The sequence below is a fragment of the Eurytemora carolleeae genome, unplaced genomic scaffold (assembly GCF_000591075.1).
Source record: "Eurytemora carolleeae unplaced genomic scaffold, Eaff_2.0 scaffold72, whole genome shotgun sequence".
NCBI lineage: Eukaryota > Metazoa > Arthropoda > Copepoda > Calanoida > Temoridae > Eurytemora > Eurytemora carolleeae.
The window spans coordinates 225,642-241,382 of NW_019396031.1; the positions used below are offsets into that span (position 1 = coordinate 225,642).

Here is a 15,741-nt window from a genome sequence, read left to right on the forward strand (position 1 = left end):
TTTCATCTGGAAATATAGTGAGTGCACTTCTATGTTAAAATTCACATCTAAAATATACTGTTTGGACGGATATAGTAAATTATCACAGATTTGTAATATTGGAATGAGTTCTTCAATCAATCGTTTAAACCCAAATAGATTTCCTTAATAAGATTCATTAAAAATCATAAGTTACAGATAAATACCCAGAAATAAATGCAAATACAATTGAATACTGAGTGCAAACATAAATAAATACAAACATGCTGGAACGATAAGAAAATGCGGTGAAGTCTGATAAACACTTATAGGGTTTGATTAGACTGTGATAATTTTACAGGAGAGATCAAAAACAATTTTTTTAAAAGAGTCTGATGGTCATATTTCATATTGATTAAGCGATTATTTATTCGAAAACAGAATAGCTTGAAAGATAGGGAAAGACTAAATCTAAAAGTTAATGATAAAATACAAACGATTGATTAATTAGCAAATTAATTAGCAAAGAGACAAATGTAGTTTTAAAACTTTCAGGACCAAAAGTAAGGAAAGCAAAATTAATTCAGCCACAAATTTTAATTCCATGTAAAATGTTGTCCATAGTAATTTATGTGAAGAAAAAACAACTATGCAAATAGAAAATAATGAAGCCCAGAATGAAATTTTAAAAGTCGCTGAAGTACTTAGAATTATTATTAGTTAATGCCGACAAAATTATTTGTTAAACAAGCGATTATCATATTTTCTTGGACGGATCCGTCATTTATAATTTGTACTTTCTTTAAATATTATTGGTACGGATAATTAATATCAGAAATGGCAAGGATGGATTTAAAATCCAGTGCTCGAGGTGGATACTGGATCAAACTCATCAGTATCTGCAAGTTTTCCAGTCTGCGGAGTCATACACAATGGTTTACTTGTCTTCTTCCCGCACAGATCTTTAGAGATTTCCTCTAAAGATTTTCCTTTAGTTTCTGGAACAGCTAGGTATATAAAGAGAATTGCTAGTAAACCGAAGATGAGATGAACGGTGAACACTAAGGGTAGAGTGAGAACTCGAACTGCATCAAGGAATGTAACGGAAACAAATACATTGGCCGTCCAGTTTACAGCTTGGGCTAAACTCATGGCATCTCCCTTCAGAGATACAGGGAACAACTCCGTGAGGAGAATCCATGTGACCGGACCGAAACTGAACGAGAAGGCTGTTACATAGACAACCAGGGCACAGAAGGCGATATAACGGATACCACTGGGTAACATGAGCTCCTCGGACTCGCAGAGCTCAATCTGAGGAATGGTCACATGTTCAATCTCGGAGAATGCGTTCTTGTGTAAATGATCTGTGTAATTAGCTCCGTGCGAACAAGTTTCTCTTTGATGATATCCCGAGGCTGAGTACTGATATCCAGCAAATATTGTGAGGGCTAGAAGGGATATCGCCATGAGAGTTGACCCTGCGAGAAGAAGAGATCTCCGTCCTACTCTATCTACCATGACAAGACTGATTACTGTAGCTCCCACCTTCACCAATCCCAGTCCTGAACATAACACAAATAAGGCTATTTATTGAATCAAACTTGTTCTAACTACTTGTCAATTTGTACTTATATTTTATCTACCCACGGAAGCCATTGCTGAGAGTGTATCTCCACAGAATCCCACAGCTTTGAATATATCTGTAGCGTAGTAAAGGATATTAGGTTGGCCGGTGGCTTGAAGGAGGATAACAAGTCCTATACCGATAAATGTTCTCCATCGTAGATTATCCTTAAATATGAAGAGAATAATTACCAGAATTAGTTCAGATCAAGACAATTTATCAATCTTGAAAACGTCTTTGAAGTCATTAGAATGAGTAAAAAATTAGTTAGACGAATAAGATAGAGTGAGAGAGTAAGAGTGTGAAAGTATAAAGAGTGAGTGAGTAAGTGAATGAGTGAGCTAGTACCTGAGTAGAGAAGAGTTGTGAACAAGAAGCTGCTTGGGATTGTTGGCAGCTGTGCCGGATATTCGCCAACTCTTGTTTAACGGAGCTTGTTTTATGTATCCGCCGGAGAACTTTCACCGCCGCTGCCTCATTCTTCCGTAGAACCAGATAGTGCGGAGTTTCCGGTAGGAACCACATCAGGAAGAATTGAAAGACAGCAAACACTAAAATTTTACATTTTCTTATCACGTCCTTTATTAAGAGGAAACGATTATAAAAATTTTACAACTTATTTACAGACATAACCCTAAACAATACTAAAAATAAAAAAATAAATGCACAGTAAAAAAGATTAAATAGTGTATAAGGATATGGATATTAAGACTAAAATCTGAACTGAAGACCAAATATACTCCACCATTCTCAAGCTAAATCCATAAAAATAGAGTTGATTTGTGATTTTATCTCATAAATAATAACGAATTAAGAATGAACATGGTACTTCGACCTCCGAATAGATCCATGCTGAATCCTTGAGGATAAAATTTGACTATTTACTTGAAATAAAACCAAACATAATCCTCCATCCTCCGACTGAATCAATGAAGATCTAGTTGATTATTTACCTGAACTAAGACCGAACATAATCCTCCCTCCTCCGACTGAATCCATGAGGATATAGTTAATTATTTACCTGAAATCAAATCAAACACAATCCTCCCTCCTCCGACTGAATCCATGAGGATATATTTGACTATTTACCTGAACTAAGACCGAACATAATCCTCTTTCCTCCTCCGACTGAATCCATGAGGATATATGTTCACTATTTACCTGAACTAAGACCGAACATAATCCTCCATCCTCCGACTGAATCCATGAGGATATAGTTGACTAGGAAGGCGAGGAGGAAACCCAGTGTTATCCCAAGCTCGTTCAGAGATACCAGCATACCTAGAATAGTGTGTTAACTTTCTCCAACATAGGCGGGGGGTATTTATCTAAGAATATTACTGGAGCTTTTTTAACTTAATACCGGTCCAGAAATAAACTAATCTAATGTATAATATCTAACGTGTGTAGGCCCTGTGAAGGATCTATTGTACCTCTATTTGAAGGTGCTGATATCTCTGAAATATAAAGACACTCACTCATAGCAGACAGGCTCACTGCAAACCCGACAACAAACCTGAAACAAATAAAACAAAATATCAAATAACAAATCTGAATGGTTGCATAACCTTGAATGGTTACAATAAAAAATGAACCAACAAGTAAAAGACTAATCACCTTCCAACTAGCAGAACAGCAAGATTATCTGAGAACGCCATTACAAGAGAACCAACTGTAAAGGCTACAGCTGTCAATTGAATAGTAGATTTTCTTCCAATCCTGATTAGAACCATAATTGGTAAATTACTTTTATTACTAATTTTATTGTGGGCATGGGATGATAATTATAAAAAGGAGAAAGTGTTACCAAAAAAAATTGTGTTAATTTGTTTAAAATCCAAATGTAACCATTATCATTTTTATGAAAATATACAATTTCGTTACTTGGGTTAAAGTGAAAGATTTAAAACGTTTAGTGTAACTTAAGTATAAATTTAGCCGGAAAATCGACAAATTTGCATAAAACCAACTTTTGAATAATAAAAGTATGCTCTGGTTCCTGTTTAATAGTTTCCCGGTCACCAGACTAGCAGAGAGAGCTCCCATTGGCATGAGACTAACCAGTGCCTCCTCCTCCCCACATGTTAAATCCATCTCATGAGCAACCTGAACCTTAGCTCCAGATATTACTCCAACATCATACCCAAACAATAACCCTCCTGACCAACAATCATATTAGAGACTAGCTGAAGAGTCTGGCGTTGACCGTGGAATTTAAAAAAATCGAATTTAATTCAATTTTTGAAGCTCACAAAAATGAGTGGAGAGCTTCATTTTCTAAATAATTACATGAATCTATCAACCAATGTAAAAGTGTTTTTTTTTTGTAAATTTTCAGGTTTTAACAGAAAAAAAATCATAATTCAACGTGAAAAGCGACGAAAACTAAAATTGAATTTTTAATTTTTTTCAGAGTACAAATTTACCTACCAATCATGACTTTTTATTTTCAGAAATCAAGTAAATTCCTAAGTTAATTAATATGATTTCCTATAGCTGCAACAATAGAGGAGAAGTAAACAATGTTGAGACAAGTGTTTTCATGGCTCCGGTTTGGTTGATTAGTGTCCAGGATATCCTCGGAGAAATCATCCTCTTCATCCTCAGCTTCGTTAACGAGGATTCGTCTGTCCTCGTCCATCGTCTTTTTTCACATCTGTAAAATATGTAAAAATTATTTCACTAATAATATAATCTCGAACTAGAATAATACATGGTATTGATAATCAAGTTTTATCACAGTAATTATATTGAAAAATATCACAGGGAATTAGGTGCAATTGCTCTGGAATGTATTGCGCTACAACTGGAGTGTGACCCACTAAAACTAAAATTTCATATTTTAATTTTCTACTTAAAATTTAGTTTAAATGGCATATAAGCTCTGACACAAAAATGCAGAAAAATCAAAACAAAATACTAAATCAAAACAAAAATACTAGAGCTCAGTTTTTTCGACAAATTTATTCTTCTGTAAATTTTTAAAGATTTCTTGAAGATCTTTCGGCGCTAGCTCTGTCGTCAATAATTTCTCAACCCTTTTCAAAACCTGAAAAAAATATTTATTTGACATGGATTAAAAAATAAAAGCTCGCTTCTCACTATAAAAACTATCTAAAAAAATTGTTCAATTCTTTAAAACTTAGGTTATTATTTTCTCTTTAACCAAAATTAATAATGTCTGTGGTATATATAAAATATCACTACCTTCTCAGAGTCTAGTAACGCCTCAGAAACCTTACTCAATGCCGAAGATATTTCCTAAATTATGTTGTTATTATTATTATTACTATTAAAGGACAACCCAGCATTCAATGAAATAGGGGTCGGTGCTCCTAACCACCGAAACGTATCCATGGTCAGAAAACTTACAACAGGCGATCTGCCTGAGAACGTTCCATTTCTGGAAACATGTAATTGTATTAACAATTTAAAAGTTTAATACAAGACCAGTAGAAAAGCAAGAGTTTCCTTTGTATATACCAAAGAAATTGTCATATACCCCCCCCCCCCTCCCGGGGCCCGCCCTCTCCACCATTCATAAAACAAATAGTTATGTAATATTTAAAATTCGAGAAATCCATGATTGGTATCAACTCCAACCTGAGCAATCTGATGATGTCTAGCTGCCTGTCCACGGAGAAGCAGAATCCAATCCTGATCAGTCTCTGGTAGGTTCTGCAGTAGCTCAGGGGGTATAGGAACTACTGGTAGATTCTCCAGGATGGTATCAGAATACACTCCTACTCCACCTCCGTACAGGTTCCATAGTACGTAGATGTTCAGGGTACAGGTCAAACACTAGAATAAGTTTTAAGTTTAAGAGTTCACAAAAAAACAGTTTTTTTTGATAAATATAAATTGTCATGCAACGACTTCTTTGATTTTTTAATTCTTAAGGAAGACATAATTGATTTATAATGCTTCTTATCCCCACCCATTAATTTCCCCATCCTTCACAATATGATTATTTTATGTTTTATAGTTTTTATCCAAGCCCCGGGGATACTAGTCATAATCGATTCAACTTCTAATCAAACAAAACTTCAAAGTTTTTAAAACATTCCATTAAAAAACCCTAACTTACCAGTATAATCCCGACTACAAGGATGACGGGTAGTAATGAGGATCCGTTGAAAAATGATTTAATATCTGAACTTGTTGTTATTGTAGGTGTACAGATCACAGGACAAGATCTAGAACAGTCCGACCTTCAAAATAATATCTCAAATCTTCTCAAACCCAAATATAAAAAATATAGTTTCTAAGGTAAAAATATATAATTTTGAGGAAGTTCCTGTTTTGTTTTGGTTTAAGAGGAGCTGCAACTTTAAACTCGTCTTCCCTGTATGATTCTAGTGCTCGTCCTAGATCTGTGTAGTAGTTTCTTATACCATTCCAGGCATTCGTTTCTAAATAAAATATAATTACCATTACACTACTGAAATCTGAAACAACCGTTTCAGTGGCGAATAGGAAAAATGGATCGTAGTTACAATAAGTAACTTACGGATTCATTCAGCAGAGAAAATGAAGGATATTGACAGAATTTATCTATTTGAAAAAAAAGACGATATCTTCATCATTGTTACCCAGAAGCAGGGGCGTAATGGGGGGGCAACAATCTTGTGTACCCCTAAACAGTTGACTTTTAACCATATCCCAGTTGGGCTTTTTTGTCTCCCCATATGATTTTGCCCTTAGATATGAGATAGGGGAGTGTGATACATGTCCCTAGTAAAGTAAAAAAATTATACCTCTATCTTTAATGGTTAGGGTGCAAAGGAGGATTTAAAAAACTTCAAAAAGTACACCCATTTTTCAAGGGCATTTCAAATATATAAATGTTTGCCCTGTAGCTTAAATGATAAAAACATATTAACCATTTCTGATTTTTTGAAACACCGACCCGCCGCCGTTTGACTGTCCTCCACCCTACCCTTTGTATTAAAAAAAAAATTCGCACCTTCTTCTTCATATCGCAAGTTTACCTATTTTTTCCTTGAGGAATCCCCAGAGTTCCTTCCTGAACACAATCTCTGCCTTGGCGACCAGCCTGCACGTGGTCGGACTCTCCTTGTATGCGCAGATATGAGTGATTACAGTGAAGGAATCCGCGTAGGGAACTCCGCTGTTAAATGCTTCAGTATCAATACAGTACAGCTGTCCTGCTTCTTTATTTAACAGCTGCTGTTGTTCTTTTACCTGAAAAATAAGCAAAATAAAAAACTTACGAGCAACGTTACCAAGGCAGATCGACAATCGCAGAAATCAGACGAGGACATTTTAAACAATTAGTTGCTAAACGTTTGGACGACTGTCATTTGAACACTGATCCATTGCCCTATTACATATTTGAAGAAATTGTTAATTTTCATTTTCAGTAGTTCAAATAACTTTTTATTTATTTATTCTTTGTGCGGCCTTCTTTCTATCCATCTATCTATCTATCTATGGTTTATGGATGATCAAAATTCCTAACTTTCGTTTGATAAGCATTTAGTCATAGTAGAAACATTTTCTATTTTTCGAGGTCATTAGAAGTCATTAGAGGTCATTCGTGTCCAATTTAATTTAATTTTTGGAAATTAGTTCCCTAATTAGACGTGCAGCCAAAAATTTGGAAGAATTGAGCTAAAAATGAAGGCAGGGACCCCCCCCCCTCATCAAATAGGACATCTCCACCATCCCCTTTTCTATAAAATCCGCTAACTTTTTTTGAAATTGAAATTTTAATAGTACGAGAAGCCCCCTGAAAGCCTAGTATATCTAATATCCATAAGTTTCTTATTTCATTATTCCTCTTTGTCGGCGAGCATTTTTCTTTATTAATAAGGTTCCTATTACTTCTATGTTCTATTCATCTATCATCCATTAATAATTAATATTGTTAACCTGACAAGTTTTTGGTCCAACTGGATTATTCATCTTCATATTGTAGGCAACCTCACGGGAACTTGTTCCACTGTAATACAATAATATTTCTTTATTCATTGATCTTAAAGGGACAGTAAACATTTTTTAAGTGACCTTCCAAGACAAAATGGTAATGCCAGATTCACAATGATTATTTTCAATTTTGGTTTCTCTACGTAAGTGAATTTTTTGCATTTCTACTGCAGTAAAACGTATAGAAAATATCAGAATTAAACACTGTTTATCCTAGAAAAACGAGAATATCTTCCCCATTATTGATCAAGGGTATAGTTGTGAATCAGGCATTGCCATCTTTGCATGGATGGTCACAGTGAAATTACGCGTGCAGTCCCTTTAAATAATACTAAATAGAGAATTGGTTAGGATTCAGTTCATTTGTCAATGTGTCACAAAACAACCCATTAGGTCAACTGAACATTTGAATACTATTTCCTGTGTTTTATATGTTCAACTACAGGATGAGTAAACAAAACCGGGATTAGGGCTGTTTTACACCACACACAAACACTTTTTGCAGGGTTCATGTTTAATGCTAAAAAATATTATAATGTTATTATCAAAATGAAAAATATTTTTTGCTAAACAATTTCTAAAGAAAAGTTAATTTTCTACAAATAAAGAACAAAATTATGTAAGAATTTATCTAATATTGCAAATGAAACCTATGTAGATAAACTGTCCTTGAACAAGTCTCTAGTAAAGTCAAACATGATTTACGCGAATCCGGCTGAAAATGCGTGGAGAATTCCACCGTTAAAAGATTTACTATTAATCCGGTCAAATCCAAATGTTTTAGAAGGATTTAACTATGATGAAATAGATGTAATTATTGATGATATATGTAAAAACTAAATAAGTTTTTATTTTTTTAAATTTTATTTTATTGTTTTCGACTATATATTAATTCTATATTTTATATGTTATATATCTCATTTCTCGTTGATTTTAAATTGTACCATTATAATTGTGTACGAATAAATAGAATATATATAAAGTAGTTTACCGGATTTTTTCACATTTACCGAAATATAGTTTTTGCATTTGGTTCATTTTATTTCAATACTTTCCAACCTAAGATTTAAGTACCTGCGAACATTTTTTAATGTTTTGTAAAACGGCACCATTCACTAATTCGTGTTTTTAAACTAACCCTGTATATTGTTGAGGATGAGATCAGTTTTCTATAATTGTTTCTATTATTTGACAAATTCCTTTTGATCGTCTTATTAAGTCTTATTTTAGTCCACTTCCAGTAACTGGATCTGGATTGCTATTAAATAATAGAATCCGACAAAAATTTTAGATATTATATTTTTTCTCGACAAAACACGCTAGCAAGCAGGTACTTCAGGCTTATTAACCCTCGTTTACATCCTGTTTAATATAATGTCAATTGGAAATAGTTGAACTTTTAATTAAAAACATAAATTTACTTACGTGTCTGTTTTCTCCCACTCTCCAATATCAAGCTCTGTAGTTCCACGGTCCTTCTGGAAGTTGAAGTAGAAGTTGGAGTTCGACCATAGCAGGTTATATATCTAGTAGACATAGAGTAATCATATACCATAGCAGGTTATATATCTAGTATACATTGAGTAATCATATAACAGCAGGTTATATATCTAGTGGACATAGAGTAATCATATACCATAGCAGGTTATATACCTATTCGACATAGAGAAATCATTTATCATAGCAGGTTATATATCTAGTAGACATAGAGTAATCATATACCATAGCAGGTTATATATCTAGTATACATTGAGTAATCATATACCATAGCAGGTTATATATCTAGTAGACATAGAGTAATCATATACCATAGCAGGTTATATATCTAGTATAGACATAGAGTAATCATATACCATAGCAGGTTATATATCTAGTATGTGATTATGTGAGATGAGATCTGCAAGATGCCCTATCTTGGGCAACCCAGACCGCCTACAGGACTATCCGACCCCTAGTATACATTTGAGTAATCATATACCATAGCAGGTTATATATCTAGTAGACATAGAGTAATCATATACCATAGCAGGTTATAGATCTAGTATACATAGAGTAATCATATACCATAGCAGGTTATATATCTAGTATACATAGAGTAATCATTTACCATAGCAGGTTATATATCTAGTATACATAGAGTAATCATATACCATAGCAGGTTATATATCTAGTATACATTGAGTAATCATATACCATAGCAGCTTATATACCTATTAGACATAGAGAAATCATATACCATAGCAGGTTATATACCTAGTATACATAGAGTAATCATATACCATAGCAGGTTATATACCTAGTATACATAGAGTAATCATTTATCATAGCAGGTTATATATCTTGTATATATTACATACTGTACTCATTGTATAAACGTTTTTTACTAAAACTATGAATGAAATATTCCTAAATTGCTGCAAAGTTTACTCTACTATATTTACTATATTAAGTGGGTACGATCTGAAAAACAATTATGATCTAATCTAAAATAAAACACTTGTGTATTGTGTAATATATATATATCAATATAAATAAATATAATTGCAACCTTGTAGTATGTATTATGGATTTACATTTTATTATCCTGAAACAATAAAAATGAAAAGTAGCGAAACAGGGTGTATATATTTTTTCGAAAAATCATTTTTGAAAATTATTTTTTCTTTTTGAATTTATTTCTGCTTATAAGTTATAATTTGTTTAGGGTTTTATTCGCCGAGTTGGGAAAAAAATGATTTTAGGGGGAGATTATAAACAAATCACTCCCGACCCCCCCCCTCACCTGGGGTAATTCTGAAAAATATACACCTCTGGGATATGACCTAAAAGTGGGTCGAAATATATATGGGATAAAAAATGTAAGATTACATAAATACATACGAGAGAAGAGCAATCAAAGTTGTTAAATTGTTTTATGTTAGGGTATATGGTGGAGATATATGGAGATATATGGAATTGTAAATACTTGGCAAGTCAAAGTTTAAAAATGGAATTTATATTTCCATTACTGTAGTTTATCTATTGACAGGTGTTAAAATTATCCTGTAAAACCGTTTTTAACAAGAAGGTTCATGCAACGATAAAGATAACTGTTAATAATCAATATGATTACGTGGTTTTAAAAACTACCAAATATGAATGAAAAAAACAATATTGATAAAAAAAAGTAACTTAACACTTAAAACTTTAAAAATACTTCACAAAAAAAAACATTTTTTTTAAAATTTAAAATACTTTTAAATGTTGGGTTTGTTTAGAACTGAAAACTCAAAGGGTTTGTATCCAGGATTGATTTAGAAATTTATCCAGAATGAGTTCAGAACTGTTTCAGGGTGGATTTGGACCTGTGTCTAGGATGGGTGTATTTAACATCTATAGCCTGATCTATCGGTTTGTTTGAATATGTATGTAGGATGTGATTAGAACAGTATCTAGGTCCCTAGGATGTGTTTAGAAATGTATCTTAAGTAAGTTTAGAACTGTATCTAGGATGGGTCTAGAACTGTATCCACGATGGATGTATTAGACTAACCTGATCTATTGGTTTGTTTGGAACCGTATCTAGGATGGATTTAGAACTGTATCCGGAATGGGTATTGGGTTTAGAACTGTTTTCAGGATTTAGAACTTTATTCAGGATGGGTTATGAATTGTGTCCAGGATGGGGTTAGAACTGTATCCAGGATAGGTATTAAACTAACCTGGTCTATGGATTTGTGTAGAACTGTATAAAAGATTGGTGTATTAAACTAACCTGGTCTAGAGATTTGTGTAGAACTGTATCCAGGAAAGGTATTAAACTAACCTGATCTATAGATTTGTGTAGAACTGTATCCAAGATTGNGGATCCACTTGGAACCCAATATTATTTGCCATGTAGTCCAAATCACACATTAAAAAATTCAAATCTCATTCAGATACTAAACGAAGAGTAAAACTGTCAATTACGAATTCTGATATCTGAAATTACAGCAGTGAATAAACCATAAATTGAAGTATTTGTTCATTTCGTTTTTGCTGATTTTGTTTATATGTTTTTGCCGATTTAAGAAAAAAATTAAATCTGTCTATTTTTTCATATCAAACACATATATATATAAGCTTTCTGATATTTAAATAACTAGGCTTTTAGGGCGCTTCGCGCCCATCTTCCATTAAAATTGTGAACATGTTCTTATTGTTTACATTTTAAAACAAAGAAGCAAAAAATTTTGCGGATTTTTAAAAAAAAATTCGCGGATTTTCAAGAATTTTTTTTTTTTACAAAAGTAAAAACCTTTAAAAGACATTTTTTTAAACTTTTATCATTCATAAACCTTCCCAGTGGTCCCACAAAAAATTTGGGCCCGATCGGTTCAGCCGTTTTGACGTTTATTGGATACAAACAGACAGACAGACAAACAAACAAACAAACAAACAAACAGACAGACAAGCCAAATTTATATATAGATTACTCTATGCGAAATCTTGTGATTTTGTTACTGTTATTTTTCGTTGTATCGATTAGATCCAATAAAGGTTTAATAATAATAAATTGCAAGTATTTCAACCTTGAAATTTTTGTGAAAATTGTCAAGATTGTAAGTTCACTATTCAGATTATAGAACCTGCAGAGTATCTCGGCATTAACGCACTGTTATTAAAATTGCGCCAGAAACTTGATTTATTGATTAAGTATCCAGGTGATGGTGTATTTTTCGACCTACGTAAATCCGCTATACTCTGCTTAATCCTCTATCATTTCCGTCCTATAGCTAACCTGATCTATGGATTTGTGTAGAACTGTATCCAAGATTGGTGTATTAAACTAACCTTATCTATGGATTTGTGTAGAACTGTATCCAAGATTGGTGTATTAAACTAACCTGATCTATGGATTTGTGTAGAACTGTATCCAAGATTGGTGTATTAAACTAACCTGATCTATGGATTTGTGTAGAACTGTATCCAAGATTGGTGTACCAGGAGTAGAATTCAACCATGTGCTAACTTGAGTTTGTGTCGCATCATCTAAACCAGGCATCTCGGTTACCTTGAGTAATCAAAATAATAACAAACATTACTAAAGCTCCATATTGTATTTAATAAAAAAAAATGTATGATTTTTACCCTCGGAGCTGGGACGGATGGACTGGAGCTGGTCTCCAAGTCCTGGTTAACAGATCCATCCACGCTCTCTTCCTCGGGGTACTGGCACATGATGATCTGACAAACCTCCTCATCCGTCATATTCTGGTTGTTCATGATTCCCTCCCACAACCTTTATTATAAGTAAATAAGCAGGACCGCACCGATGTTGGATACATTTTGTTCATTATATGAAATCCTCCAGTATCCTAGATTAAAGCTTCAAAAATAAACCACCCTTATCCCCTATATTTATTTGCAATTGAAAATTAAAATAATTTACACTCTAAAAAAGCGGGTGTCGATAACAAGCTCCATAATCCATATATAGCCGAAATATGTTAAAGTTTTGAACAATGAGAGATGGCTTAATCTCCTGGCGAAGGAAGAATAATTGTTCATAAAAAAAAAATAAGTTCCCAGCTTCGGTTAGAAAACTTTGGAAGAAATCAGTTAGTATTCAATTCTGGGAGGGATTTTATCTCTCTCGGTCGCCTTTACTAGTTTAAAATCATATTTAGTTTCTGATTTATGAATCTGTATTCAGTTCAGTCCTAATCAGAAAGACCTCGAATTAATTTATAATTAGTCAGACGACTTTACAATCTAATTATACAATTATGATTAATGAAACGATAATAACAAAATAGCCCTAGTCCGGCCAATTCCAAAATGTGGTCTGCTATTATTATTACAAGAGATATATATGTAAAGTCGTCTGAATACCTGTGTGAATTAATTCCGGGTCTGTCTGGTTATGACTGTATAAACTCGGTTGTCCCATCTCCCCCTCTGGTTTACCTGTACATTATAGCAAAGGTGGAGTCTCTGTTAGCAAATGTTGTAAAGAAGAACTCTGTATCCTTCGTCTTGATCTGAATGGCGTTGGGAATAACAAAAACAGTTTTCTCCTAAACCCAGTTCAGAATATAAACCAGGGATTAGGTCTCGAAAAATTGATGAAATGAAGTGGAAATAAATAAAAACCTGTATTCAAGGAAATTTCATTCGATTACATTAATGGCGACCAAAGCGCCAATTATCGGTCTTAATTTCCATAAAACCCGGGCTATTTTCTTGCTCATCGAAAATTTAGAAACAAATGACTTATGAGACAATAGACAACTTTGAACGAAAAAAAAAGAAGAAAGAATATGAATTTCTGAACTTTCCTTTGTTAGCCTTGAAACATCTTTCCAGTCAATCTGAATGTTGTTTTCCCAACCAAATATGTTGGAATAAAAACAACAATATTGAACAGATAAGTACATTCGACCTAGATAAAAAAAATGGCTGTTAAAAAAAACATCTTTGAAAACTTTTAAATCCTAAATGTATAAGGATTCGATTGAGTGCAATGAAAGAAATAATTTAAGAAGGAAAAAGTATTTATAAATGAAAAGAAGTTACTTTTAAGAACGAAATCATAAAACGGAATAAAGAATGGATAGAGAAAACTTTATATAAAAAGAAAACTACATGGAAAAGAGAAAACAAGAAAACAATGATTCCAAACAAAAAAATGTTAAGAAAAATAAGAAGACGAGAGGATGGGATTAGAGTGAAGAAAACGTGTAGAAAAATACCTTGATGTAAAATATCCTTGTTGTACGCGCAAGCAAAATCCACAACAAATTTCGAGTCTCCGACATCAAACAAGTTCTTAAACTCCTTGCTTCTGCTCTTATAGCTCGGATACATACCGTACCAGTACTTCCGATCATCCTGCAAAAGGGGTGATCGTTAATCTCTAGAGAAATAACCTAATTACGAGAATACAGGAGAATTACCAGCAATAGATCGCTGTAAACAATAATTTCCAAAAATCGACATTAATGGATTTTATAAATATCTCTTGGGATAAGAGTATTGAACGTTAAAAACTGTTGTGGCATAGAGAGATAAGAAGTGAAATATATAAGGAACCTGAGGAGTAACCGCTCTAGGACTGGGTTCAGATTTCCGGCTCTCCCCCTTCACTGATCCATCGGAACCCGGCAATGGTATGGATAGCCCGCCTTTCCTAGGCGAGGGGCTCTTTTCTTCATCTTTAACCTCCTCGTTGTTAAGTTCGGCTGGATCCACTTGGAACCCAATATTATTTGCCATGTAGTCCAAATCACACATTAAAAAATTAAAATCTCATTCAGATACTAAACGAAGAGTAAAACTGTCAATAACGAATTCTGATATCTGAAATTATAGCAGTGAAGTATAAACCATAAATATTGTTTAAAATATTTTCGCTGATTTTGTTTAAATGTTTTGCCGATTTATTTTAAGAAATTTAAATCTGTCTATTTTTTCATATTAAACACATATGTATATACACTTTCTGATATATAAATAGTTTACTCAATGCCAAATTTTGTGATTTTGTTACTGTTATTTTTCGTTGTACCGATTAGATCCAATAAAGGTTTAATAATAATAAATTGCAAGTATTACGAAAACATATTTCTTCTATGTAGTGGTCTTTTTAACCTTGAAATTTTTGTAAAAATTGTCAAGTTTGTAAGTTCACTAATCACTATTCAGATTATAGAACCTGCAGAGTATCTCGGCATTAACGCACTGTTATTAAAATTGCGCCAGAAACTTGATTTATTGATTAAGTATCCAGGTGATGGTGTATTTTTCGACCTACGTAAATCCGCTATACTCTGCTTAATCCTCTATCATTTCCGTCCTATAGTAGTTCCCAGATACATCGGACCTACGACAGCTATAGGTCGGATGTACATTCTATTTTGTTTATTCGACCTACGCAGGAACTGCAGATATTGTCAGTTGACTTTGACAGTGCTACCTGCAGAAGGATCTGGATGTTCCGGTTGCACACAAATTTAAGTAAGTCAGATACATCACTTTTTGTAGATCGGATGCACAGATTTTGTAGGTCGGATGCATAGGGTTGGCTAGGTTAAGATAATCTCTGGGCCGAGCGCTGCAATTATGGACAGGCTAGGGGGCAGAACTCACTATATAAGACTAAGGTTAAGACAAATTCTGGGCCGAGAGCTGCGGCCACATTTATAGAAATGACCAAATGATAGCCATGATATGTGGGGTTAGTTATA

General features: G+C 33.5%; 2 protein-coding genes across 2 annotated transcripts; both read right to left on the bottom strand.

The window, feature by feature from the left end:
- Window positions 1-5: 5 nt before the first annotated feature.
- LOC111696430 (solute carrier family 2, facilitated glucose transporter member 12) lies at window positions 6-4,248 on the bottom strand. The gene is made up of 8 exons (XM_023466035.1): window positions 4,076-4,248; window positions 3,585-3,744; window positions 3,203-3,304; window positions 3,019-3,101; window positions 2,747-2,866; window positions 1,934-2,136; window positions 1,605-1,752; window positions 6-1,523 (listed from the first exon to the last, which is right to left on the bottom strand). The coding sequence occupies exons 1-8, from the start codon at window positions 4,224-4,226 to the stop codon at window positions 811-813; spliced, it is 1,680 nt and encodes a 559-aa protein (XP_023321803.1). The 5' UTR covers window positions 4,227-4,248; the 3' UTR covers window positions 6-810.
- On the bottom strand, window positions 4,241-14,880 carry LOC111696422 (GRAM domain-containing protein 1B). Its single transcript, XM_023466024.1, has 14 exons — window positions 14,588-14,880; window positions 14,248-14,386; window positions 13,834-13,937; window positions 13,463-13,572; window positions 12,644-12,794; window positions 12,453-12,566; window positions 8,960-9,060; window positions 7,481-7,550; window positions 6,577-6,790; window positions 5,883-5,997; window positions 5,673-5,781; window positions 5,189-5,386; window positions 4,793-4,846; window positions 4,241-4,634 (listed from the first exon to the last, which is right to left on the bottom strand). The coding sequence occupies exons 1-14, from the start codon at window positions 14,786-14,788 to the stop codon at window positions 4,524-4,526; spliced, it is 1,791 nt and encodes a 596-aa protein (XP_023321792.1). The 5' UTR covers window positions 14,789-14,880; the 3' UTR covers window positions 4,241-4,523.
- Window positions 14,881-15,741: the final 861 nt, after the last annotated feature.

Excerpts from the sequence above, each read along its gene's own strand:
- LOC111696422 (XM_023466024.1), bottom strand. The coding sequence starts at position 14,788 with ATGTGTGATTTGGACTACATGGCAAATAATATTGGGTTCCAAGTGGAT. Across the intron at positions 6,791-7,480 it reads TTGGACCAAAAACTTGTCAG|GTAAAAGAACAACAGCAGCT; the intron begins GTTAACAATATT and ends CTTATTTTTCAG. Across the intron at positions 5,998-6,576 it reads ATTCCTCAAGGAAAAAATAG|AAACGAATGCCTGGAATGGT; the intron begins GTAAACTTGCGA and ends TATTTTATTTAG.
- LOC111696430 (XM_023466035.1), bottom strand. The coding sequence starts at position 4,226 with ATGGACGAGGACAGACGAATCCTCGTTAACGAAGCTGAGGATGAAGAG. Across the intron at positions 1,753-1,933 it reads CACAACTCTTCTCTACTCAG|GATAATCTACGATGGAGAAC; the intron begins GTACTAGCTCAC and ends TTCATATTTAAG. Across the intron at positions 1,524-1,604 it reads CTCAGCAATGGCTTCCGTGG|GACTGGGATTGGTGAAGGTG; the intron begins GTAGATAAAATA and ends TGTTATGTTCAG.